Source organism: Mesocricetus auratus, unplaced genomic scaffold (assembly GCF_017639785.1).
Source record: "Mesocricetus auratus isolate SY011 unplaced genomic scaffold, BCM_Maur_2.0 Super-Scaffold_4256, whole genome shotgun sequence".
In the NCBI taxonomy this organism is placed as follows: Eukaryota; Metazoa; Chordata; class Mammalia; order Rodentia; family Cricetidae; genus Mesocricetus; species Mesocricetus auratus.
In genome coordinates this window covers 70,801,936-70,829,840 of record NW_024429182.1, presented here as the reverse complement: position 1 = coordinate 70,829,840, position 27,905 = coordinate 70,801,936, and the positions used below count along the sequence as shown (strand labels likewise).

The 27,905-nt window shown below is 48.6% G+C and overlaps 1 protein-coding gene across 2 annotated transcripts; it reads left to right on the top strand.

Moving 5' to 3' along the window:
* Bag3 (BAG cochaperone 3) lies at window positions 1–24,760 on the top strand. Of its 2 annotated transcripts, none has more exons than XM_040753324.1 (4): window positions 1–813; window positions 17,928–18,257; window positions 19,453–19,854; window positions 23,458–24,760. In XM_040753324.1, exons 1-4 carry the CDS (start codon window positions 628–630, stop codon window positions 24,256–24,258), a joined length of 1,719 nt encoding a protein of 572 aa, XP_040609258.1. In that variant the 5' UTR covers window positions 1–627; the 3' UTR covers window positions 24,259–24,760. The 2 variants fall into 2 exon arrangements, with proteins under 2 accessions (XP_040609258.1, XP_040609247.1); XM_040753313.1 differs by having other exon boundaries at window positions 3–813; window positions 23,455–24,760.
* Window positions 24,761–27,905: the final 3,145 nt, after the last annotated feature.

Below are 27,905 nucleotides of genomic sequence, written 5' to 3'. Positions count from 1 at the left end.
TACTTGGGCGTGGGGGTGGGGGAGACTTTTCCAGCTTAAAGATGATTTAGTCCCTCCACGGAGGCTGGGCCACAGTCACCCGGCCCCCGGACTGCCAGGCCCGGGACACCCCACGCAGCCCGAAGGAGTGGCGGGGACTTCGGAGATCAAAACCGCCTTGGGAGCACAAGCACACCGGTGCGCGCCCATCCTTCGTGAGGCACCCAGGCCCCGGGACGCACACGCGACAGCTGCTGGGAGGGACAGGAGGGGAGGAAGAAGAGGAGGGACCGGTGACAAATCCCCGCCTCCGATCCCGCCCACGGTCCCGCCCTGCCGCGATTATAGCCGATGACTCAGGGCGGAGCTCCACATCCAACCCCCGGCGACCGCCAAGTTCTCTGGATGGGACCAGAAGTTTCTAGCAGGCCAGTTGCTGCCTTGCCTTTATCTCCTCCTTCCCCTTTGGCAGCAAGGAGGCTATTTCCAGACACTTCCACCCCTCTCCGGCCACGTCACCCGGTCCTTTAATTCATAAAGGTGCCCGGCGCCGGCTTCCCGGACACGTCGGCGACGCAGAGGTGCCCGCACTCCACGACCTCGTGATCCGCGCCCTAGCTCCGCGCCCCGGGCGGACCCCGACCCAGCATGAGCGCCGCAACTCAGTCTCCGGTGATGCAGATGGCGTCCGGCAACGGAGCCAGTGACCGAGACCCCCTGCCCCCGGGCTGGGAGATCAAGATCGACCCGCAGACCGGCTGGCCCTTCTTCGTGGACCACAACAGTCGCACCACGACGTGGAACGACCCGCGCGTGCCTCCCGAGGGCCCCAAGGTGAGTCGAACTCGCGGTCCCACCTCGACGGTGAAGCGGCCCGGTCACCCCACCCGGCGCCCTGCTGCGCCAGGAAAGTCCCTTCCCGTATCCTCCCCGGACAGGCGTCGGGCCCTGGGGGAGCCTCGGGGAGGAGGGGTGGCCTTGGAGGGTAGCCAGCGAGGTGCGACCCGCAAAGCGACATCGGGTCGTTTTCAACAGCTTCTTGCGAAGGGCAAAGGACGAAGGGCCGGCGGCCGGGGCTGCGGTGCGCCCGGTCCCCGGGAGGGGCGACCGGCCGGATGAGTGGCTGAGGCCCAGGCCCGGCCCGGCCGCCGCCTTTCTGTCCGGCCGCCTCGCGTACTGAGACCCTCTACTCCCTCCGGTGCTGGTGGCACCCGGTCCGGCTTGGAGGGCTGCTGAGGTGGAGTCCTTTGGGGATTTCACCTTCGAGTTCCGAGCTTACTTTTGTCTTGACGTTGCTGGATCTCAGGCATAAGAGTGACTCAGTAGGCTGGAGTAATTATTTCCCCCTATATCTAAAATTAAACTTGTGTTATTGATTGGAACAGCTTTCGGTTTAGGGGACGCTGATGTTGCTACTCGTCTTTCTCTCTTTTTTAAGGATACTCTTTCTGACAGTTTCAAAACTAGAGATCTGACAGTGCCTCGCATACTTAGCCATTGCTTCACACTGGAGAGAAAGAGAATATATTTTTAATGGCGTAATTCTTCCTTGTCATTATCCAATTAAAAAACTCGAAACAGCTGAGGAGTCTTGTGAACACAGCAGGTGTATGTTTCATTTATGTACCTCAGGCATGTGTACTTCAACATCAAGAGCAAGAAATTTTGAAAATATGAATTTGAAAGGAAGCTTGGCATGGTCTTACAGGCCTGTCACCCCAACACTCAGGAGGCTGAGGTGGGAGGGATCTTGAATTCAAGGCCAGCATGGGCTACATAACCAGATTTGTCTCAAAAAAATACTTAAATTTGGAATGAAAGCAACCTGTGCTGCAAAATTAGACCCTGTCCTTGGAAAGACAATTTTTTTGAACAAAATGCTTAAAAATACAAATTTTAGATAGGATTTTAAAATATGTCATTAACAAAAGTCATACTTAGCATACAAATCAGTAATAATTTATATAAGTTTGGTCTTTTCCAAATGAAAAGTTTGGTAAAATAAGTACACTTAAAGACTCTAACCTGGGCATGACATGATGATGCAGGCCTTTAATCCCAGCACTCGGGAGGCAGAGGCAGGCGGATCTGTCTCAAAAACCTTATTGCTATGTGAAGAAAATAAAAGCAATTAAGAGTTGACACATTATTTGGAATTTTTTTTTTTTTTTTTTTGGTTTTTCGAGACAGGGTTTCTCTGTATTGTTTTGGAGGCTGTCCTGGAACTCACTCTGTAGACCAGGCTGGCCTTGAACTCACAGTGATCCGCCTGCCTCTGCCTCCCGAGTGCTGGGATTAAAGGCGTGTGCCACCAACGCCCGGCTTGGAATTTTCAAAAACTCACCACATTTGAAATGCTTTAGAAATTCTACCTTCATTTTTATGCATGTGGTGCTGGGCATTGAACCCAGGCCCTTGAGAGGCCAGACAGACTCTTTCTGATAACTGTTACTGCAGCCCTGTTATCCAGCAGAGAGCCACAAACTCAGCAGTTTACAAGGAATTAATTGTATGTTTATTCCTGGCTGTAACTGGGTGGTCATAATTGCATGTATCTTTGTGTGTGTGTGTGTGTGTTCCACCCATTACTGGGTAAAATGTTCTCGTTAGAAACTAGCTGACTTTAGACTGCATGGGGAGTCCTCAAGAGACTGTATTTTGAGATCTCCTTCCTGTAACTACAAGAAGAATCACAAGTTTAAGCATGTCCATGCTGATACTCAACCAGCAAGTGGGATTATCCATTTATTTATTTATTTATTTATTTAGGTTTTTTGAGACAGGGTTTCTCTGTGGTGTAGCTCTGGCTGTTCTGGCACTTACTTCCATAGACCAGGGTGGCTTCAGACTTACAGAGATCCATCTGCTTCTGCCTCCCAAGTGCTGGGATCAAAGGCACCACCACCCAGTTTACAAGTTGGGATCTTGCTGTAGCTGCTAGGTAAATGCTTTAGACTGGGTTTTCTAAAAAATCTGTGCCAGATAAAAATCAAACCATTGTTTTTAACCAAAGTACAAAATACTAAATCTGATGCCTTAGGCTTGAAAAAACTGGAAAATTTCCCCATTGTAATTTTTAACTTGAAAGGTCCTTAATGGTGTCTACTTCCTTGTGTATAAGGAAATGCAGAGAATTCTAGTGTGTTGTTGAAGGTCACCCACCTAGCACCAATAGCAAAGAGAGGGCCAAGCTGACTGACCAGTAAGAAGTTGGAAGTGGCTGTCAATTTTTATGGAACTGGAGCATACTGACTCCACTATGCTTGCCAGGATTTTGATGGTGGGTTGTGACTAACTCAGGAGAAGGGAGGATTTCCTTTACCAAATTAATTACTTTGAGGTAGACTTGTCAGCATGGTACAAAGCATGCGGAGAAAATGAGCATTTCCACCTGGGAGCCAAGTCCCTCAAGCTGTGCTTGCTTGAGTCTGGGCTTACCTTTCAAACCCATGCTTTAGTCACAGATGGTCACAGAACATCTGTGTGACTGGGGCAGTTACACCTACAAGTCCACCTTACTGTAGGCTGCAAAATGGGAAAGCCTTTAATATTTTATATTAGAAATTGATTTCTTTATTTTTATGTCTATGTATGCCTGTGCGTGTGGAGCCCAAAAGTGTGTTGGGTTCCCTGGAGCTGGAGTTATAGGTGGCTTTGAGCCAACCTATGAATGCTGAGAATCTGGGTCCTCTTGGAGAACAGAAGACACTCCTAACTGCCGAGCCATCTCCCCAGCCCCTGAAATAGGTTTCTTGAAGCATAAGGGGAAAGACAAAGGCCTATCTGGGAGTCACTAAGAGCCCCTCAGAGTGTACTCACCTTGGGTGGGAGATGCTTATTAGTCAATGCAGATCCCTTCACTGCGTTGGGAAACAGGAGATTTGCTATAACCACTTCCGAGAAAACAAAAGTCAACCCTGAGAAGACAGCTTAACTGCATCAGCAACACAAATGGCTAGTGTTTTCCTCTTTCCGTGGAGGACTCGTCTTCATTGGCTTTGGCTGATGAGACTTCTCAGGGTTGACTTTTGCTTTCTCTGAAGTGGTTACAGCAAATCTCCTACCCCTGTTTTTATAGCAAACAGATCAAGGAGGGTTCCGTGGCCTGTTCCAGCTTGAGGCAATAATGTCTGCAGCCAAGCAGCCACATTGTGCCTCTGTCTTATTTTTCTGAACACTTTCCCACTAGTCGGGGAGGTCCACGCCCGCCAAAGCCCCGTTTTCTGTAGAGAGGTTAGATTTCACTTTGTGATTTGGAGATACATATGAGTCCTTCCTCAGCATCTCTCCTCCACAATTGAACAGGTGCCGAGCAAGCACTCCAAGAGTTCTGGTCCCTTACTTAGACAGACTGTCCTCCCTAATGGAACAGGGCTGTTCACTTCTGTGGATCTGGGGATTCATCAACCTTGCAGTCTCCAAAGACTTGTTTTGTTTTTTTAAATTCAGTTTAGTTTTGTTTTTGTGTGGCCCACACATCATGGTGTCTGTGTAGAGGTGAGAGGACAACTTGATGGAATTGTGTGCCATGTGGGTTCTTGGGATGGAACTCAGGCTTGCTGGTAGGTGCCAAGCTATCTTGATGCCCTCCAGGGGAGCATTTTAAGACTGTACACTAAGGCCCAGACAGATGGTTCAGTAGTTAATTGCACTTGCTGCTCTTGCAGAGGACCTGGGCTGGATTTCCAGCACGCACATTGCATGGCTCACTCCAGTTCCACAGACATTTATGTAGACACTTGCAAATAAAATAAAAATAATAAATCTTTAAAAAGAATTCACATTCAGCAGGGCTGTGGTGACGCCCGCTTTTAATCCTAGCACTCGGGAGGCAAGAGGCAGGCGGATCTTTGTGAGTTTGACACCAGCCTGGTCTACAAGAGCTAGTTCCAGAACAGCCTCCAAAGCCACACAGAAACCCTGTCTCAAAAAACCAAAAAATAAATAAATAAATAAAAAGAATGCACATTGTCATTACTTGACCCATTCTGCTCCAACCTATGTTGAATCTGAATTGCCCAGAATGGCACCCAGAAGTAAGTTCAGAGGGCTTTCTGGCGATTCTGATTCTGCCACCTTGGTTTTGAAAGCCGAAGTGGCCCCTGATCCCATTTGGCACGGGGGAGCCTTCTGCTTCACAGCTGGCCTGCCAACACTCCTGGTATTTGACTGCTGGAGGTGATATGCCTAGGGAGCCTAGATAGCCCTCCACATAGTGGCAGGGCAGCAGTGGCAGTGTGAGGAGACCTCCCTCCACCCCAGGCCTGGAGCTTTTGCCTCCTTTCTGCCTTCCAGCATCTGCCTTCCACTTTGGCAGATTGTACTTAGTCCTGTGAGTTCGCAGAAAATTGGAAATGGTTTTTGAGTTACGATTGAAGTGGAAAGACCCATTTATTTTCCTTCAGGCTCAGCAGAGCCTCCTGGTCTCTAAGATGAGGTCATTTTGCTCTTTCCACATCGATCACAAGCCACCATGCACCTCCTAGCAGAGTCAGAAAATGAGTGGCTGATTTTCCCCCTCCCCTTTCCAGCAAGCTGCGCTGGAAAGTGGTTTGGTAGGAGTGGATCGGGAGTCCGGCCACATGCCTTAGGAGGATGTTCATCCAAGACCTTCGTTTTCCCTCTGAAGAACAGCGCAAGAACTGACGGTACCTCCCAGGACACAGCTTGTCCCCCATTTTGTGAAGTAGATTTGTCCTTTATGAGGGTTAGAGTCTGTACACAAGAGAACTGTGGCAGCATTTGATGTTAGCCAGGGCTGAGAAAGCTTAAAATGTTGGATGCTGTTGTGGCTGGTGGTGAGTCAGAAAACTTCATACCACCCATGAGTCTTGATTAGAGCTGTCTCTGTTTCTGGAACGGCACATGGTTTCTTTATATAAACCCTCTACGTGTTTATTACTGTTTATCGGCCTTTAAAACTTTTGTTCTGGTGTCTTCCATCCAAAATAGGAAACCATACATAATCTAAACATGTTCTTTTTTTTTCTTCATGTTTTAATTTGGTCCTAAATATATGAGAGGCCTTGTGAAGAAAGAGACCTGAAAAAGGCTCTTGTAAACTATTTTTTGGGGGGGTGGGGTAGGGTTTTGAGGCAGGGTTTCTCTGTGGTTTTGGAGGCTGTTCTGGAACTAGCTCTTGTAGACCAGGCTGGTGTCAAACTCACAGAGATCTGCCTGCCTCTGCCTCCCAAGTTCTGGGATTAAAGGAGTACGCCACCACTGCCCAGCAAATGATGCATGGCGTTTTCCTGTATGTATGTCTGCGTGAGGGTGTCAGATTCCCTGGAACTGGTATTACCAATAGTTGTGAGCTGCCATGTGGGTGCTGGGAATTGAACCCAAATCCTCTGAAAAAGCAGCCAGTACTCTTAACCACTGAGCCATCCCTCCAACTCTTTAGTAGTGATGGGCACTGATGACAGTCCTCATGTCCCCCCTCCCCCCCTCCCTCTTGCTGTTCTCCAGCCCCTTCCCCCAGGCTTTGCACTGTGAGAAGTCACCACATAAATCTACTGCTGCCTCGGACCTTAGGGACTCCTAGCCAGGCACAAGATCTCCTCACTTCACACATGTTCATAAGCTGAACTTTGTCCATCGCCTGACACTTGTGACGTGTGTGTGTTTGTCTGTGTGTGTGTTTGTCTGTGTGTGTTTTTCTGTGTGTGTGTTTGTCTGTGTGTGTGGCTGTGTGTGTGTGTTTGTCTGTGTGTTTGTCTGTGTGTGTGTCTGTGTGTGTGTGTTTGTGTGTGTGTCTGTGTGTGTGTATGATAGTCGATGTTACAAAGTCCTCACTTATTTCTATGAAATGTATCTTTGGGGCCTTGGTAGTTTTGGGGGGAAGCCAGGCAGTGTGGTGTATGTGTGTCGGATATGGATTTGTGCTTTTAAAAACCTTGTCTCTTTAAATGCTCCAGACACTGAGGCGGAAACTGTTCCATGACGCAGAGGGATGTGCCTAGCCTGTGGCTCCATAGAAAGGCTGGCCTGTCATTCCTGCTCCTGGGCCTGTAGAAGTGTCAGGCACATTTCCTTACTTGCCTCACCTCTCTGGGCCAGAAGCTGTCCCTGTTCTAGAGAGACTCCACACGGCTCTGACTGGGATCTTTTTGTAAGTGCTGGACTCTCTTGCTTCGCCTTTTTGGCTCACAACCCTGCTGAGCGTTCCAGGCAGAGTCTGTGGCATCTCAGCCTCTCCTTGCGTAGCCGAATCTGTGGGCACAGGGCAATGCCTCAACAGAAGTATAAGCACAAAGTGTTTGGCACTCCCCCAGCACAACCCTGTTGTCCCTAGGTTCCTGATGTCCCCCAGAGGTCTGTCCCTTTAGTCACTGATCTGTGCAGAGGTCAGTGCTGACTCCCTGAGTCTGTCCTTTGAGGTCTGGAGGAGCTGTTTTGTTCCCACCCGTGACACAGCATCTTCTTCAGGTCTGTAGGGAGGTCAGACACTGCAGATCCGGAACAGAGAGCCCTGGTGGCTCTGGCAAAGCAATCTAATTATTTTTTCTTGTGGCTGGCAGGAAGATCAGACACCACATATTATGCAAAGTTCTTTAGTGTCTGTCCAGAACCACCTAGAATCACAGATTGCTGCCCGTCGCACCAGGAGGAGCCCTTAAACCCATCAGTTTTCCCAAGTTCCCAGCACAGGGCTGTGTCCCTCAAATTGAGACTTCCTACTGAAAATGCCTTAGCACTTTATTGGAAAGCAATTCTTCCTATTCCAAAGGAACTTCTTCAGTATTCTATTCACCAAAGTAGAAGTGTAGGAACGACTTTCTCCTTGGTTATTTAGAAGTGTCTTTCTTGGACACTGAATGAATAAATAAAGAATGGATAGTTTTAAAAAGTCAGATGGTAGGAGAATTAGAAGGCAGCTCAGTGCAGAAAAGGCATTGAGGTTGGTTCATCCTTCCAGGTTAACTCATCAGGCCTTGCATCCAAGCAAGGTCCCTTCATCTGTGAGGTACAGGTGGGTTGTCCTCCTCTGTAGCACCCCTGTGCCTGGTGATGGTAAAGTCTTAGAGCCAGGGTGACTCAGAATGGAGCCCGAAGTTTTTGCTTGCTGATCCTGCCCTGGCTGGGTCAATGACTCAGCACAGCGGGCGCTCCCTGACTTGGAGAGCACCCAAACCAAGCCTCCATCCACAAGGAGTGGGACGATGAAGGGTTTGTAGAGATTACACACAAATGTCAACACAAAGCATCCAGGAGTGGCAGGCAGGTGACCAGGAAAAAGTTGTGTGCCCAGCCTTAACGCCAGACAACCCTGAGTTCTGAAGGTCTCAAGCAAACTGCACGTCCTCCATTAGCCTGGTCCTTCTGTCAGGGGACCCCTCTTAACAGGGTTGAGAGAATCAAAGGAGATAGTGCGTGGAAGTTGCTTCCTTCAAAGCTAGAGCTGAAGCCTGCATATTGTTCCTAGAGATATTTACCATGAAGTAGGAAGGTCTTTGTAGATGACATAAGCTGACCCTCCCATGTAGCAGACCTGGCCGCACATGGGTCTTTCAGACAACAGACAGGCCTGAAGTCTTGTCTCTCACACGCTTGTCCTAAATGTAGCTGATTCTCCCTCGGCTGGTGTCTAGACAGACCTCAGAACCCTGACCTGGGCTTCCTGTGCGCCAGTGAGGGTTGTGTTCAGGTACACGGTAATTTGGAACACAGTAGGGGATCAGAAGAAGGCTCAGGCACCTTCTGGGGCCTCCATCAGGCCTCTGAACTCCCAGGGTTTGTTGTCTCTGTACCCGGGACAGACAAGAGAGGGGACACTGCACTGTGCTGCACTGAACACTTTATCATTCCATCCTGATTCCTTTAGAAGTTGTCCCTGCGTTCTGAAAACAATGCCAGGCAGGAACCAGGAGCCTGGTCCAGGGCAGGGGTTGAGTGGCTGAGAATGTTGATGCAGATGAAAGGCCCTGTGACCGTTTTGTGTTTGCCTTCTTGGGAAGGCTGTGGAAATGCTGCAGGCACAAGGACGCCCCTCTTGACCTTTTTAAATTCAGTTTGTTTCCCAGAGTGGAGATTCAGGTAGTTTTCCACCTGCATTGATTAAAGCAGGTGGCCTTTCTTTTTCTTTTTTCCCCAAGAGGAAGTAAGTACTTGATTTTTCCCTGAAGCTGTGAGTGTAGGAGCTGAGTGCCTCTTGATTGGGTTCTCCACACAGCTGTGCTTCCCGTGTGACGTGGGAGCCCTCCCATTCCTTTATCTGCCAGGTGGAAAACCGGAGGAAGGTTCCAGGGCTTGGGGAAGTGGGGAGGCTGGAGCTGGTTGTGGGTCCCAGCACCCTGTCCAGCGGTTGATAATAGTTACACTTATCCTCAGACCATGTGTGGGCTCTTCTGACGAATACAGTGAGGATGTTGAGATGGCGGTGTGTAACGTGTACTCTTTCCCGCCAGCTGCCTGGGTCCCGCTGCTGTCTCGGACCCCAAATAACACAGGAGACACTATATTAATTATGAAGCTGTTGGCCGTTTGTTATGGTTTCTTAATGGCTAGCTCTGACTTAATTATTAACCCATAATTACTAATATATATTTTTATACGGTCTTATCTTGCCCAGAGTGCCAGACTTGCACCCTCTCTTCCTGGGATCACATGGCAACTCTCCACTCTTGACTACATTTCCCAGAATCCTCCTCTCCTAGTCCCGCCTATCTTGCTTCCCTATTGGCCAACAGTGTTTTATTCATTAACCAATAAGAGAGACATACACAGAACGACTTCTCCCATCAGTGGTGGCAGCAGATGCTCTGCTCCTAAGCCAACCTTTATGTACCCTGGCCTGACCTGACCTGGCTTTCCTCCCCTCGGTCTCTGGATGTGTGACCAAGCTCTCAGCAGTGAGGTTTTCTGTCTGTAAGCCTCCTCCCCCAAGTAGATGACTAGCATCTTTGAAAGAAGAGCTCAGGGCTCAGGTTTTTAGGGTATTTATTTGGCCCTGTTTACTTCCAAGTTAGTTCTCAGAGTAGACCTGGCATTCTTGCTAACTAGTATCTTTAGACTGAGATAAAAAGGCTTCTAGCTCTAACAGATTTATTACCAATCTGCTAAGAGCCACTAAGGAACTGGACTTTGCAATGATAGACCCAACCGTAGTCCATCAATAACTATGAAATGATGAGACATGATTGTAGCTCAGCACAGGGTGTAGCTCAGTGTTTATAAAGGCTTTCTCATGCCTTGTTCCACTAATGTCTTTCAATAACATCCAGTTGAGGTGGCACATGCCAATAATCCCTATATAAGAACATGAGTTCAAGACCATCTTCAGATATATAGCAAGTTCAAGGCCAATCTAAACTACACTAAGAACCTATTTAAAACACAACAAAAACCTTTAGAACCCCCTGAAGGTAAGGAAATTTTATGGCTGTTCTGTCCAAGGCTAATGAGCTACCGGGAAGGCTTGGAACCCAGGGTGGCAGCTTATATAGGCCAGGGCTCATTCACATTTAGTCTTATTTATTTGGACACAGCTGCAAAGACAAGCAGTACAGATTTCATCTCCTAAAACACATAGGGACATCCCTCTTATTAATCCCAGGATAAAGTGTATCTTTTTTTGTTTTGTTTTTGTTTTTACAGACAGGGTTTCTCTGTGTAACAGCCCTGGCTTCCTGGAACTCACTTTGTGGACCAGGCTGACCCCAAACTCAGAGATCCATGCCTCTGCCTCCTGAGTGCTAGGATTAAAGGCCTATGCCACTATGTCTGACTGATAAAGTGTTACTGTTTGAATAACAGGAATATCAGAGCAGGCCTCTGATCACTTGTGACTCATGACCTATGACTCACAGTTTTGTGGTCAACACAGACCTATTATCTTTTATTTTCAAGACTTTTTCGTAATTATTTTTGTTGTTAATTGTGTATGTGTTGTGAGTGGATTTGTGCATGTGAGTGCATTCGTTGGCAGAGGCCACAGGAGGCCATTGGACCCCTTAGAACTGGAATTACGGGCTATTGTGAGACACCGATGTGGGTGCTGGGAACCTAACCCTGGTCCTCTTCAGTGGCGGTATGTGTTCTCCTGAGCCATGTCCTCAGCACTGGACCTTTTGTCTCACCAGGAGTCCCAGAACAAACTCTGTCTCCTCAGAAGTGCTGTGAATAGACTTGAGTGACATGTGTGTCGGGCTTCTGATCCCGAATTTGCCCAGAATCTCTTAAGTCCTCCAGAAGCGGAGAGATCCAGTGTCACAACTCGGGAGCAAGAGTTTTGAGCTTGGCTCCCAGAATGCATGGCTGCTTGGGTATCACATCCATAATAAGTCATTTATGTGACTTATTGGACCAGACCAAAGGCTGTGATGGGTCACTGAAGCTCAGGTGAAAGTTTTGTTGTAGGTACCTGAGAGGAGTGAGCCAAGCTGCTAGTTTCTGCCCGGGCCCTGGCTCCACAGGAGCTCCACAGTCTCTTTCAAACATCTGTGTTTTATATTGGTGTTAGAAGTTTAAAGTATTGTTAGTAAAACTCAACAGCTGACCTGAGTGAAAGCTCTTCTGGCCTAAAAACCCAGTTAATAGAATTGGTGTTCTACTTAAAATTCCAGGGCTGGAGTTGGAAGTGCTGGTAGCCGCCATTGCTACTGTTACCATAGTAATGGGAACTGTGGTTTTAGGTGGCAAGCCCACTTCATTAAGAGCCAGGTTGGAGGCTCATTTCCGGCTTCAAAGGGCACCAGCTGCAGTTGAGTGGAAGTCTGCTCTTCATTCTGCCCTGTGAAACTGAATGTGCCAGCTCATGGTTTGCTGAGTACCCACCTAAAATGTGCCTGAGAGCTGTTCTCCCAACCCTGCTGCTTCTAATATATGGGGGTGGGATGGGGTTCGCCTTGTCTTAATTTGGGATATGAAATTTGGGGGTACTTTGAGTTCCAGCGATTTCTGACAAATTAAGGCATGCTTGTAGTGATATGGACATAGATGAGTTCCAGCAATTTCTGGTACATGCCTCTTATTTTTATTTTTCCTGGGTGCTCGCTTCAGACTGCGAACCAATACGTTATAGAATATTTCTGGTATAGAATATTTCTGGGTCGTCTCTGAATTTTATAGATAAGAAAAACTGGGGTCTAAGGAGGGGGTGCAGGCTGCTCATGTAACACATGGGTGGGGCAGGAAGCAGCCAATCAGCAGTCTTTTTGTCAGTATTTTGTCCCTTTTGTATTTTTGCACTTATTGCAGACCTGTAGACAAGTCTATCACTCACCAAGCTCAGAGCCTGTCTTCAGGCTTTCTCTAATAGTAATGTCTTATGCCTAAAAGGGCACATTTTGGCGCATTTAATATTTTTTATTCTTGATTTTTTTTCCTGACCATCTCATGGAGTTGTTTTGTACCTTAAGACAGCCTCGGGATTTTAATATTTGCAATATACAAACAACAGAGTAAAATAGCTCCTTCATTTATAAATCAATGCAGTAAAGTAAGTGAAAGTCAGCCCCAAGGCTCATTTCCTAATCAGAGTTACCATGTCTTCCTGATGTCTTCACCAAAGATAGGGGTAATGAGCTGGGCTGCAGGGAGGTCACCAGGAAGAGGTGAAGATTTGCAGGCATCTGCTTGGTAGCTGTGTTTATGCCCAGCCCTTATTGTGTGATGACACACGATGGGTAGGATTTCTGGGGTCCCCATTGCAGTCAGGATGGTAGAGGTGGTGAGTCTTCCCTGAAAGATGCTGGTGTGACCCTGAGTCACCTGTGGACATGAGCTTAAACTTGAGAATAGCTCTGAGTGAATCGGAGATGTATATAAATGGTATTCAAGTTGAATTACAAATATTACACGTTCTCTTTACACACACACATACACACGTTGTCATGAGAACATCACAGGTTAGAATGAACTCTGCATCTCTTCTAGGCAGTGCTTTTTTCTTAATGAAAACAGACTTTTGCTATTGAGACTCTGAGAGGGGAGCCTGGAACTTCTTTAGGGCACAGCATTCTTGATGGTGATGGGTTTCTATCAAATGGAAGTGTGGGTGACTAACTCATTCAGACCCAGGAGGCTCAGGACTGCAAGGAAAAGCGGCCTTGGGCCAGGCTAGTCCAGTCAGCAGTGCCACTTCCAGTGGACTCCAAGCTCAAGGCCAGAGTCCTGGTGGAGGTTCCTGCTTTTTCTCATGTCCTTCCAGCTACGGAGGGCTCCCTACCCCCTGCTCACTTCCCTAACCCTTTATGCCTCCCACCCACCCCTGCCCTGTGTCCCCCACTCCTCATTCACCTCTGACTTCTTCCTACACGTCACGTTATGCCTTAGTTTCTCCTTTTTTACACACCTTCATTTCTCCTTCTTGGCTCCTCCTGTCTTGTTGAGGTGTCTGCTGATAACCCTCTCCCTCCTGTCTTGTCTTCCACAGTTTAGCCTCTGCTTATCTGCCTGTGGTTACCACAGCCCTTCCTCCCTGGGTCCAGACCTAACACCTCTGGAAAGACTCAGGGTACATATTGCCTCACCTGCCTAGGTCCCTGTGTGAGCTGAATGGGGCTTCCTCTTCCTCTCCCTTTGCCTTTCCAGTTGAGGTCAGAGCACAGGTGAGCTGCACAAGATGCAATGTCTTCAGTGCCTTTGATACAGGGGCTGTGCCTAGGAGAAGCCCCCACAATCAGGCTGTCTGTGAAGGGCATAGGGCTGGTGGGGTGAGTGAGCTGTGACAGGAGTGGGCAGTGAGGGGCTGCAGGAAAGTATAGTGTTTGGTGGGGTCCGTATACATATACACCACCCAGATGCAGAGAATGTTTTAACTCAAGGTTCCTCCCAGAACCTTCCAAGTTGCTTTCATAGGTGACCACATGGAGATTTCTGTCACCATCAGTTAGCTTTGCCCTTCAATGCTTCACGTGTGGCCTCTTGTGCCTCTTTAGGGAGGGAACCGTGATCTGTTCTGGGCCTTCTGCTCATCCCTCTGGGCTGCAGAGATGGCTCGGCAGTTATGACTACCTACTGCTTTCGCAGAGGACCCACATCCCATTCCCAGCACCTAACTGCCTGTAACCACAGCTCCAGGGGATCTGATGCCACCTTCTGGCCTCCCACATATTCAATTTTTTGTTTGTTTGTTTGTTTTTGGTTTTTTGAGGCAGGGTTTCTCTGTGGCTTTGGAGCCTATCCTGGCACTCGATCTGTAGACCAGGCTGGCCTCGAACTCACAGAGATCTGCTTACCTCTGCCTCTCAAATGCTGGGATTAAAGGCGTGTACCACCAACGCCCGGCTAGAAGAGAGGGCTTTCCTGACTGGGAATCGAACCCCAGGGTGTGGCAGTGAGAGCGCCGAATCCTAACCACTATACATTTGTTAAAGGCCAGGTGTGGTGGTACACACCTTTAATCCCAGCAAAGGCAATCTGATCTGAGTTCAAGGCCAGCCTGAGTGAATTTCAGTCTTTAAAAAAACAAAATAACTCAGGCCTGGAGGGATGTCTCAGCAGTTAAGAGCACTGGGTGTTCTTCCAGAGTACTGGTAGTTGATTCCCAGAATCCACATGGCAGCCCTCAACTGTCTGTAACTTCAGTCCCTGGTGATCCAGTGTTTTTTTCTGGCCTCTGAGGGTACTATGCACACATGGTACACATTCATGCAAGGAAAACACTAAAACATTTAAACATGGGGGGGGGTCAGAAAGTGAGGCCTGGCATCACACCTGTAATCCCCGTACCCTGGCGGCTTGGGCTACGTGTAAGGGCCTGTCACAAACAAACAATCTCACCATAGTTCTGCAGGGCGCTTGTTGCCTGCTTTGCTTTATAGAAAAGGAAATGAAGGCTTACAGGGGAAAGGGAACCTCCTTGCTCACTGAACTGTTGACTAATGGTGGTGAGAATGAGCTTGGCTCCTAGCTAGACCAGCCTCCACTGTGGAAAAGCCCCAAGTGTTCCTTATACCTCAGCCACCACTGCTTTTTCAGGTAGACATCGTTCCTTTTGTTTCATGCATTCACGTATCTGGTTTTTGAACAGGCTCTCATGAACTTCAGGCTGACCTCAAACTCAGTATGTAGCTGGAGATGACCTTGAACTTGTGATCCTCCTGCCTCTACCTCCCAAGTGCTGGGATTATAAGTGTGCACCACTGTGCCTGGTTTTATATGACTCTTGGGATCGAATCCAGGATTTCCTGCCTGCTAGGCCAGCACTCTATCAAGTGAAATACATCCCCAGCCCTTTTGCTTGTCTTAGAAATCCTTACTTGCAATGGTCATATCTTGTTTGATGACCCCTGGGGCTCATCTGAGTGGTGGCTTGATGTCCACTAAAAGTTTTAGATGAGGCTAGCTCAGGCTTGCTAAGCTGCCTGGCTCTGAGGAGTAGGTAGTGGCTGAGGCTCTGTTCATGCCAGAAGAAACAATGTCACAGACAGTCCCCCAAAGCATATGACAGGTCCATGCAAAATCTGACTTCAACTGCAAAGAAAGGTGCCTGTCCCAGTGAGTGAGCACATTGCTCAGAAAATGTGTTATAGCATGATTATTGGCTGTGCCCTGGCGGCTCCCAATGGTGCCTGCCTCATGGCCAGAATTGGTTTCTGTCTGTGAGGCCTGGATCTGCTCCCAGCTCTTGGGTGACCTGAGAGTTAAGCAGGCTAAAATAATGCTGGTGTCCTGAGCACGTGGGTATTCTAATCTGAGAGTACCAAGTGCCTGTCTGCCCCTCTCCCCAAGGACACAGTGACACCCTTGCCTTTTCTGTAGTTTGGAGGCCCTCCAGGGGCAAGGTCTCAGCAGGTGAGAGGCCGTGGGTGAGCTCGAAAAGGCCACATTCCAGGGCCAGCCACCTGGTGTCCAGACCTGTACATACATATAAAACATAGCAGAATTAATGGCCTTTTCATTCAAAATGCAAATCAACCGTCCTTAGCTTTTGCCCAGTTCTGCAGCTGTAGAAATTACACTGTGAGCTCCGATTCCCAGCTTTTGACGTTTGTTTTCTAGTCAGAGAAAGAACTACCTCGCTGAGGAAGGCTGACTCCCAGATAATGACCTACTTGGCTATGTGCAAGTGACGAAGCCCAGCTCCTCTGTGCTGTGGAAGGACTCTTCTGTTTAGGAGACGGTTGGAGGCTAAGTTGTGGCACAGCCGCTGGTTAGAGAGAGGTGTGGCTGGCCGGCCTCAGTGTCTGAAATAAGATCTTCCCCAGAGCTCTGTACATCTGGAACTTGGCCTTCTCAAGGGTCCCAAAATAGCCAGGCCTCTAAAGGGACAACTTTGTGAGAGGACATGAGAAGGACCCCCAACTGCTCTTGGCCCAAACAGGATTTACTGTACCAAAGGAGGAAGTGTTCTGTGATACTTGTTAGAGCACGACAAGGAGAATGTATTGGGACCACTGAGATAGATGCTGCTGTGAGGAGAGATGAGTTCAGTGAGCACAGACAAGGCACGGGGTGGGCGTGTGGGTAGAAATCACTCAAAGGAGAAAGCTGCTCAAAGGCAAAGGGGACTCTGACCAAGCTCACCGAGCAGGGTTCTCACAAGCCAAGGGTGGTCAGACATCTATCTCCTGGGGAGGCCTGGAGGTGGGGCAGAGCTGGAAACCTGACCAGATAGCCACCATGGTGGCCTAGGAAGGAGGGCTTGTGGTTGACCTGGCTCAGCTGTTCTTTTGCAGTAACTGGATTTTACAAGGAAATGCACAGATGGGCTAGGAGAAAAAGTTCCGTAGCCTTGCTCTAACGTCTAGTCAGTCAGACTCGCATGAGTTGGCCTTGTGAGACTGGACAATTAATCCCCGGGTTTTGTTCTCTTCTTGCAGTGCTTCTGCATGCCTGTGCATCTCCCTTTCTTGAGGCTTGTTCTAAAAATATTTCCAAGGAGCTAGCCCCTGAAATGCCCGCACAGTACACAATCATACATGCTTCTCCAGAAAGCCTTTTAAGTTACGTTCTGTGTTTGGATCAAATACAAACTGTGTGGTTGGGAAACGTGACAGCTTTATTGGAAGCTGAAAAGTTTTGATGCACTCTAGTAGTTAGAGCTGAGTCTTCCTGGGATAACCTCCTGGTTTCAGCCTCTGAAGATTGGCAGGGGCAGTTAGTTAGCTGCTGTCTGCTGTCCTACACTGCTGCCTTGCTGTCACCCAGAAAAAAACTTGTCTCCCCACTGTGGGACAGTGAGACCCCTTGTAAGGATTCAGGCATTATGTTGACCTGCCCGTCACCTGGCAGATGCACTCAGGCAGTATCCTGGTCAGCCCAGGGTTCCATGATTGCGTAGTCTGCATGCAATGCAAAGGACCTCTTTAAAAGAAAGATCCCTTCCCACTCACTTACGCTCTTTCCCACCCTTTCCTGCTGTTCCCCCTGGGGCAGACAGGACTTGTCCTGTCTCCCTCTTCTCTTCTGTCCTCTTTCTGTCTTTTTTACCTCTGTTCTTTCCTTCTCCCCGCTTCCCCATCTAATAAAACTTCTCACTTAAGCTCTGTCTGCCCGGCGTGTTTGTCCTTGCCTCTGTCAACCTCACCTGCCATGGAATACGCCAGGGTTCCTTTCGCTTTATGATAACACTGGTTATCATAACACCCTCTTGTTCTCTAAACTCATATTTTGACTTCCAGATGTGATTCATGGTTTTTATTTTTATTTTTTCTTCTTAGACAGGTTTAATTATATAGCCCTGGCTAGCCTGCAATTCACTATGTAGACCAGGATGGCCTCAAAGTCAGAGATCTTCTCACTCTGCCTTTCAAGGCCTGGGCTTAAAGACATGCACCACCATTCCCAGTACCCCTAAATCTTAAACTGTTGGTCACATAGCAGTCTCTGGGAATCTAGAAAAAAAAAAAAGCAGAGCCAGTGGAACAGTCTGGCACCTTGTGCTCAGTTAGCCCGTCTGGCCTGTGAGGCTCAAGTCACTCGAGGATCAGGGCCTTCAGCACCACCGTTCCCTCTCAGGTGCTGTTTCTAACCAGTCTTTGTTTCTTCTTACTTTATCTTAGGAAACTGCATCCTCTGCCAATGGCCCTTCTCGCGAAGGCTCTAGGCTGCTGCCCACTAGGGAAGGCCACTCCGCATACCCCCAGCTCCGACCAGGCTACATTCCCATTCCTGTCCTCCATGAAGGTTCTGAAAATCGGCAGCCACACCTTTTCCATGCCTACTCCCAGCCTGGGGTGCAGCGATTTCGGACCGAGGCAGCAGCGGCCGCTCCTCAGAGGTCCCAGTCCCCTTTGCGTGGCAGTGTGACAGAAACCACCCAGCCAGATAAGCAGTGTGCACAGGTGCCCACAGCGGCAGCAGCTCAGCCCCCGGCTGCCCATGGACCTGAGGTAAGAGACCTGGCTCCTGCTGGGCCAGATACCTGGTAGTGCACAGGGCTCCGGCCCTGCCTGCCTGCCGCCTCAATGTGTCTTCATTGCAGAGACAGTGTGGCAGCTTCATAGTTTTCCCTGTCTTACACCTGTGTTTTTCAGGTGGTCCGGCTTGCTATGTAGTAAAAGAATTGGTGCCCAGATGGCAGCTGCATGGTCAAAATGCATAGAGGTAGAGGCAAGAGAGCTAGGAGCAGCTGCCTGGCCTCCTGGCTCAGTGCTCTCTATTCACACTGGGCTCTGTTTTTGAGAGCCCTAAGTTATTCTCTTCGGTCCTTCCAGATACACACCAACCATTTGGACCTAGGCTGGGCATGAAGTCAGGTCAGCCTCTCCGTCTTCAGAGTGTGCCACTAAAGGAAACACAGCTTAAGTCAGAAGGGCAACAGCTTTAGACTTGGGCTTGAGCCCTGAAGCTCAAAAGAGTATAGCTCATCCGCTCTGTGCTGAGACTTGCGGCCAGCAGACCTGGTAGGGTTCCTAAGCAGCTCATCCCCTGGAGCCTTGGCATTGTTCTTGGGTATAAGCCCCCATTTCCTGCTTGTATCAGCATCCTGATGGCATCTCCACACCTGCATCTGCTGTCTTCACCAGCCCGGGGTGGAAAGTCTTACTGGAGGTCTCCTTCCTGGGAGATGCAGTTGCTAGGTTTGTAAAGCTTTTGCAGTATGTAAGTCAACCCAGCACATTGGTCAGAGATCTTAGAAAATTTTAGTGGTGAGCTACCTGAAGAGCCACCAGCTTCTTCACTTTCTAGATGACTGAAAGGTAGATTAGAAGAGAAAGGGACCTGGTCTGCACCCAGACACAGGCAGCTCCCAGATGCTCCACTGCATTCTCCAGTGAGTGGTTAGGAGGAAGTGAAGAAACATAACAACCAGAGAGTGGGCCACGCCCTTCCTGTGCACAAAGCTGCCTGCCGAGGCGTGGGCACTGACATATTCAGTAATCCCTAAAGCAGCCCAGTGAGGCAGGCAGGCGGGCTATCCTTTTGCCATAATTCAGGTGAAGCTCAGAGAACTGTTGAAAATGGAAATAGTGGGAGGGCTTTGCGAAGTGTGTTGTCCTGGCCAGGCGGGGCCTGATGGAAATTTGGAGTGCCAGGACAGCAGGGTCATTAATGGTACCATGCTCTGCTCTGTGTTTCTTGCAGCGGTCTCAGTCTCCAGCTGCCTCTGACTGCTCATCCTCGTCCTCCTCAGCCAGCCTGCCCTCCTCCGGCAGGAGCAGTCTGGGTAGCCACCAGCTCCCTCGGGGCTACATACCCATCCCCGTGATACATGAACAGAACATCACCCGGCCGGCAGCCCAGCCCTCCTTCCACCAAGCCCAGAAGACCCACTACCCAGCTCAGCAGGGTGAATACCAGACCCACCAGCCTGTGTACCACAAGATCCAGGGGGATGACTGGGAGCCCAGGCCTCTTCGGGCAGCCTCCCCATTCAGGTCACCGGTCCGAGGTGCATCCAGCCGGGAAGGCTCTCCAGCCAGAAGTGGCACACCGGTTCACTCCCCATCGCCCATCCGTGTGCACACTGTGGTGGACAGGCCTCAGGTATGGCTGGCGGAAATTCAGAGCTGTAGCAGGCTAAGGGGTTCTGCAGGTGCCGTGGGCTATTTCAGAGTGCTGCCTAGTCAGCGTAGGCACAGCTAGAGAAAGCAGAATTCTAGAAGTTGCTGGTCCTTTACGAAAGCACAGGGCCATTGCACCGTCGGTACTTTTCACAGCTTTTGCTCACCTGGTCGCTTCTCATCGCAGCCACTCCAGGGGCAGAGGAGAGAGCTGGGTAATGCTGTCACTCAGGGTTGTCACTCTCGACTCCTAGGGTCTTGTTCCTTAATGCTCACCACACCTTTCCTGGTCTCCCCATGCCCCCTTCGCACTCCAACCACAGTGTGCTCTCCCCTTTAAGAGGTACACCATTTTCCTTTTTCTAGTATACATTCTCTTGATCACTCTGGGAGTTTGCTCAGGCTAGACCGGATCCATAAAACACCTGCACAGTCCCCCGTGCCCCTGCCCTCCAAGGGGTTGGCCCGGCTAGTCTGTTCTCTGAAGCCAACTCCTTTCTTCCCTTAGGGCCCAGCACCTGGTGATTTCGTGCATACCGAATGGGCCTCTTATCTCTTAAGCTTGAGCCTGACAAAAGGGGCCATGTCTGACACATTCTCTCCCTACAGTAGGGTGCTGTGGTGCTTGACTGATGCCCTGGCGGGCAGTGGTAGAAAGCCATCCTGGTCTGGATAGCGGGGGTGCAACCCTGCTCGTCCTCCCAGGAAGCTGGGGAGAGATGTTATTGAAACTGAACAGTCTGCTGCTTAGAGGCGGGACACTCGGTGTCCTTGGCCTCCTCTGGCTGCAACATGAGCAGCTGAATTATTACCAGTTTTAAAAGGAAATCGCCTACAAGCAGTGATACTATCCAAGTCCCTGAAACAGAAAACCGTCATCTTTTGCTGCTTCTGCATGTGTGTGGTGTGATTGCATGCATAGGTATGATACATGTTTTGTGTATGTAGACACGTCCTTGTGGAGGCCTACGGTTGCTGTGAGGTGTGGTCCACTCTCCACCTTCTATACTGAGGCAAGGCCTCTCACTTGATCACAGAGCTTACCAGTACAACTAGTCTAGCGAGCCAGCATGTTTTGGGGGGGTTACCTTCTCTCTCCCTCCTGAGCCCTGGGATTACAGGTTACAGGTGGCCCACCACACCCATTCGAGCTATTTTGTGGGCCCTGGGGATCCAGTCTGGTTCTCACATGTGTGCAGCAGATATTTGGCCTCCTGAGTCATCCAGCCTGTCTTTAGCTTTTTTATTTGGAAGTAAGTTCAGCCTCTAGAAGACTTGTGAGACTCATACAGAGAGAAGTCCATGCTTACTACTCTGTTTTGTTAACAAGTCTCTCATGCAACCCAGGCTGGCTCCAAAGTTGCTGTATAACTGATGGTGACTTGGAACTTCTGATCTTACTGTTTCTGTTTCCCTGGTGCTAGGGTTACGGTGTGTGTTGGGTTCATGTGCTGGGGTTACAGTGTGTACCACTGTGTTAGGTTCATGTGTTGGTATGAACCCCAGAGCCTTTTACATACTAGCCAAACACTTGGCAACTGAGTTACACCCCAGTACCCCATGACCCCCCATTAATGCTTGGTGTTTTCACTTTCTGTCACTTATTTTTCTGTATCATCTACTTTATAACTGCACGAGAAGTATTTGCAAATATCATGCCCTTTTCCTTCTGAATACTTTGGCAAATAATTCCGTAAGGAACACAACCACAGAATGGCCAGTTCCCAGACATGTAATATTATTACAGTAGCAGTATCCACTATGCTATCCACTTTAAATTTCCTTACCAGCACTTTCCCTTTTGGGATCTGATCCAGGATTGCAAACGTCACTTCTCTTTAGTCTCTGGAACTGTTCCCCAGCCTCTCGATGTTCATGACCTTGACATTTCTGAATTGCTCAGGACGCCCTTTCTGAAGTGTTTCTCGTTACCCAGCCTTCCATTGCTTTTAAAACCCAAAGTGGAGGGTGGCTGTGTGGAGGCATGATGAGGGTGCGGGCTGACATAGGACAAGAGGCATTTGGAGGAAAAGGAGCTTGCCAGTGAGATAGCCATGCCACTTAGGATCCACACTTGGATTCGGTTATCCTAGGAAAGAGCCCATTTGTGGTGAGAATTTCCCTCAGGCTTGCCTTGTGTTTCCCGTAGTCAGTGGGGAGCATTTAACCCTAGGTTGACCTCTGTTGACCATGATCTTGGTAGCCTTTCAAAGAACCACTTTTAGAGCTTTCAAGAATTTGACTTATGGGGGCTGGAGAGATGGCTCAGAGGTTAAGAGCACTGACTGCTCTTCCAGAGGTCTTGAGTTCAATTCCCAGCAACCACATGGTGGCTCACAACCATCTACAATTCAATCTGGTGCCCTCTTCTGGCAGAACACTGTATATGTAATAAGTAAATAAATCTTAAAAAAAAAAAAGAATTTGACTTACCTGAACATTAAGGTAGAATCAATATTTTTACTTGGGATGAGAATAGTGCAACTTTTCTCCCCAGTTGATTAATCCAGGGCATGAGAGGATTTTAGAGTCCAGGTATTCATTTAGATGCTAGTAGAGCCCTACTCAGTTTCCATTTGGAGCATAGTTCATATTTTAAAAATATGACCATGACCTCCAGACCCTGGAAGGACCGAGCAGCCAGATGCCAGAGTAGCTATTGTGTCATCACAGAGCTTCAGCATGCAGGGGCCAAATTCTTCCAGGGTTAACTATTTTGAGCATCTTGCTTATTCTCAAAAAAAGCAAAACGAATAAAAACTGGTCTGAGCAGAATCCACTGGGCTGGAACAGGCTTTTGAAAGATCACCCGTGAGAGTACAGCAGGGATAGGCTGGACCTTAGGCAGTGTCTCTGGCCGAGGGCATAGTTGGAGTCACTCAGAAAATACTCTGAGCAAACCCCTGAGCAGCCAGAGTGCTGTTTCACTTTTGAGAATCACAGTGGCTTGCTTTTCCTTGCCATAGGAATGTCATCTACAGAAAACAAACTGACCATTGGAGGCTTAGCAGATAATTTGGTCACTATGATTAATACCCAGTTGTTGTTTGGCTATTGGCTGACCTTAAAAACAATCTCATTATGGACCTAAAGAGCTGGCTCAGCAGTTAAGAGCACTTGTTTCCCAGCACCCAGGTACAGCTCCCCATAACTGCCTGTAATTCCAGCTCCAGGAGATCTGAGTTTCCTAGCACCCAGGTAGGGCACCCCATAAATGCCCATAATTCCAGTTCCAGGAGATCTGAGTCCCTCTTCTGGCCTGTAAGGGCACATGACACGTACAGATCACATACGCATAAATAGAAACAAATTTAAAAAGTCTTTTTTATGGAAGTCATTTTCTAGGCTTAGTGGGTAAAGAGGAGCTTGCTGTGCAGTGTGCAAGCCTGGTGAGTTCAGTTCCCGGAACTCCCTGAATGGTAGGAGGAGAGAACTCTGCGAGTTGTCCTCCAACACCCACGTAGCACAAGTGCCTGCATACACATACTCAATAAAAAAGCTATTTCCAGTTTTCTTCCTGCTTGGTACTAGCTACAAATCATTGCTCCAGACAGCTACTAAAAGTTTGTGTCTTCTTTTCCAGCAGCCCATGACCCACCGAGAGCCTCCACCTGTCACCCAACCTGAAAACAAAGCAGAAAGTAAGCCAGGCCCAGATCTCCCTCCAGGACACATTCCCATTCAGGTGATCCGCAAGGAGGCAGACTCCAAGCCTGTTTCCCAGAAGCCACCGCCTGCTGCTGAGAAGGTGGAAGTAAAGGTCTCCTCTGCCCCAATTCCTTGTCCTTCTCCCAGCCCTGCCCCTCCAGCTGTTCCTTCTTCCCCCAAGAATGTGGCTGCAGAACAGAAGGCAGCCCCAAGCCCTGCCCCTGCAGAAGCTGCAGCCCCCAAACCAGAAGCCGAAGCCCCACCTAAACATCCTGGGGTGCTGAAAGTGGAAGCCATCCTGGAGAAGGTGCAAGGCCTGGAGCAGGCTGTAGACAACTTTGAAGGCAAGAAGACTGACAAAAAGTACCTGATGATCGAAGAGTATCTGACCAAAGAGCTGCTGGCCCTGGATTCTGTAGACCCCGAAGGGCGCGCTGATGTGCGTCAGGCCAGGAGAGATGGCGTCAGGAAGGTTCAGACCATCTTGGAAAAACTTGAGCAGAAAGCAATCGATGTCCCAGGTCAAGTACAGGTCTATGAACTCCAGCCCAGCAACCTTGAGTCGGAGCAGCCACTGCAGGAAATCATGGGCATGGGTGCCGTGGCAGCTGACAAGGGTAAGAAAAGTCCTGGAAACGAAGATCCACAAACTGAAGGCCAACAGCCAGAAGCCAAAGCAGCCTCGCCTCCAAATCCCAGCAGCACAGCAGACTCAGCTGTCAATCCAGCGACTCCCTAGGGTCCACGTGGAGCCTTGGGACTGACAGTGTGCTGTAGAGACTTTTAAGTTGCATGCACTGCGGGACTTGCAGTCAGTTGGTTCTTATTATTCATAGCCGCTTGGTATGCAGTTACTTGGGGAAGAGAGAAAGCACTAACAAAGGGAGCTTTTCTTCTGTATTATCTGTATAAATAAAGAAGTTGCCTGTTTCAGAAATCTAACCCTGCTGCTTGTTTGAGAACCCTTTCTGTGCATGAGTACGGTGAGTTAGCCATGGCCGTGAGCTATCTTCCTGTAACTCTGGACTGAAGGGATTTGGGGGGGAGAGGCAGAGAGTTACAGGAATATGAAACCCATTTTTGAGACATGTTGACATTTTGATGGATAATCTTCATCTCATTACTGAAATATCTAACTTTAGCCAAAATGAGATGTGCAAGGAGCCATAGGAATATCTGTATGTTGGAAAGACTTTAATGTTACATTTGGGGGGGGAATAAAATAATTATGTAACTCTCAAGATGGTTTTTGTGGTTTCTAAAAGTTGTGAGAGTGGCAAATAAATACCGTCAAGGTTGTTTCAGGACTGGGGATGGAGCTCAGTGGGTGAACATATAAAACGTTTGGCACAGGCAGTCCCACTGGCCTATCATATGATCCCAGTGCTAGGGAGGCAGAGACTGTAGGGAAAGGGGGCCAGCCAAAGAGACACACCCTGAGCAGAGCCAAAGAGACACACTTTGTCCCTGGAATCAGAGCCAGTGAAAGAAATGCACCCTGACCCTAAAACTAGAGCCAAAAGGCTAAAAGGACCAGTGAAAGAAACACACTTTGGCCCTGAAACCAGAGCCAAATCTAACCCTAAACCTGTACAGAAAACTAACCAATCCTCAAGCAGATCTAGCCACCAGTGAAATCTGACCAATCCCCACCCTGGAAAAACTCCACCCCCTATGAATCCCTAAATAAACCCTGTGGCTGTTTAGGCTGCCACTCTCCTGAATTCTTCCCTCCCAATAAATCTCTTGAATGAGGTTTGGGTGAAGATCTTTTGCCTGAGCAGAGACGACCCAGAGCAGAAGGGAGCAGGGCTGTAACACTTTTCACCCAGGGAAACCTTCCCCTGGTAAGTGAAGTTGTTACACTCTGCTCTCTGGGGGACTGGAGTCAAACTGTAACAACTTCGCCCAGGAAACCCTCTCCTGCCAGAGCAGAGCTGCTACACTGGGGAAACCTTTCCCTGAAGCAGGGCTGTAAGATGCTATGCTTACTGTGACCTTTGGTATTCCTTGACCACTGAGTGCTGGAATACCTTTCCACCTGAGCTGTAACACTCAGTATTCTTTGGCTCCCCAGTGCCAGAATGCTTACAGAGACCAGCCGTCCTGCTGAACCAGTGAGCTCCAGGCTCAATGAGAAACCCTGTCTCATAAATGAGATAGAGAACACTTGAAGCAACATCCCATGTTGACCTCTTGGCCTCTTCACAGGGTTATGTACACATATATGAAAACACAGAGAAAGATTGTTACTGACTTTAGTCAAATGATAGATGAATTTATAAGTTAGTTCTGGGATTTGCCTGACCCCTGAGAGAACAAGTCTTGGTCTCTCTCTCTCTCTCTCTCTAGCTGGAACATGGGAGGACTCAGGACGGTCGACTCAGGTGGTGGAATATGCTTCCTGTGCTCCTTCAGATCACACTGTCAACAGTCAAATGCCACATCAGTGTTTCTACTCACCTGGCCTCAGGCATCACCATGGGACTGAGATGTTGTACAAGTGCACCAGGAAGCCTATTCTCACTGTTAACAAAGGGCTGTGTGGAGTCCAGGTCACTGGAGATTGGAAATGTGCTCGGAGAATCATGAAAGTATCTTGATTTGATACTTCTGAGTCACCGAGCTGGGCAGGACCAGGTTTCTCTCCTCAGATTAGCTTCCTAGAAGCCTTTAGGATCAGATTATTTCTGTGCCCATGAAGTTAAAGCTCCAGAGGGACTGTAGAGATGGCTTGGTGTGTAAAAGCACCTGCCACCAAGTCTAAGAGCCTGAGTTCCATCTCTGGGACCAATGGTAAAGGAGGAAACTGACTCCTACAAGTTGTCCTCTGACCCCAGAGGACACAGGCCATGATACACATGCATACACATATGATGTAATAAAATTAGGTGGTCATGGTGGTGCATTCAGGAGGTAAAAGCAGCTGAATCTGTGAGTTTGGGGATAGCCTGGTCTACATAACAAGTTCCAGGACTGCCAAGGCTAGAGAGAGAGACCTGTCTCAAAATAAATTCAGCTACCCAAGAGATTCCCCAAACATACAGCATATTGCTGTTTTCCTTGGTTGTCCCCAGAGGTAGAAGGTGAGTCCCTATTGCTGAAGACACCACTCGCTTCAGACACAGGGCCCAGAGACTCCTAAGCTGGAACTGACCTGAATGGCCATCCCAGGGGACTGGCTCTCATGGTATCATGCAAACTTCCAAAGGAGGGAGGCAACCAATAGCCCTACCCAACCATGATGCCTATGAACCATATCAGTGACCAGCATGACACAATAACCCTAAAGCTGTAGTAGTGGCACGCATCTTGTGGTGACCAACAGCTCTCTAATTGGATTTAAGACCTGCTCAACAGAAGAAAAACCCTGCCTGGTACTGGAAACCTACCCAGCTACTCACCGCTAATGATGTCATGGTTATTGACAGAAACTCTACAATTGCTTCACTAAACTTGCATAATCATTAACTGCATTTTAAACATTTTTCCTTATACCCACAGATAAGTGTAGTGTTCACCCTTCATCAACCACCATACCTAGTAATCTCAGAAACTACATCCATAAAGTCCCACCAACAAGACTGCCTACACGAGCTGAACAAGTACAACACTAATAAACATGCCAAAGTCGACAGGGCAAAGCTCTTGATGCCTCAACACAAAGAACTAAAAGCAACCAAGGAATTCTGAGAATGGCAGAAATAATCTTCCCCAGGGAAGAGCACACCAGTTGGTTATCCAATAACATTAAACAGACCAAGCAGGTTTTATATATGCAATAACAATGAAAAGAGGGGTCATGAATTTGAAAGAGCAAATGGGTATATGGGAGGGCTTGGAAGGAGGAAAAGGAAGGGAGAAATGTGCTTATAATCAGAAAAGAAAAAAAGTAAAATCAAAGTTTGGGAAAGACCGTAGTCACCTTCACCCTCACCCCGTGTGTGGAAATGTGCTCAGTTTTCTGTCTCCCCACCCCACCCCCGCTTGCCAAATGAGGATGAAAAGGAAGAGGGGGCCTGAGACATTGGAACATACGAGTATGCGAACTTAAGAGCCCCAAGCTGAGTTGCTCATGACTATCCCGAGTTTAATATTGGGGCCTGACGATGCTACACAAAAATACACACTGCTGTACTTGCCACTCTTAGCCTGCTGAGAAAGGCTGAAGTCATTCTGATGGGATTCTGCCAGCTTCATTCCTGAGTGAACTCACTTGGGGGAGGACAAGCCAATGTGCTAGTGACTCTAGAAACTCAAACATAAACAGAGAATGAAGCCTGCTGAGTGCCTCCCCCCATCCACCTCCCAGGACTGGAGATCAAACCAGAAGCCTCAAATGTGCTGTGTCCACTGAGCTAGAGTCCTAGTCTGACCGTGTTTGTA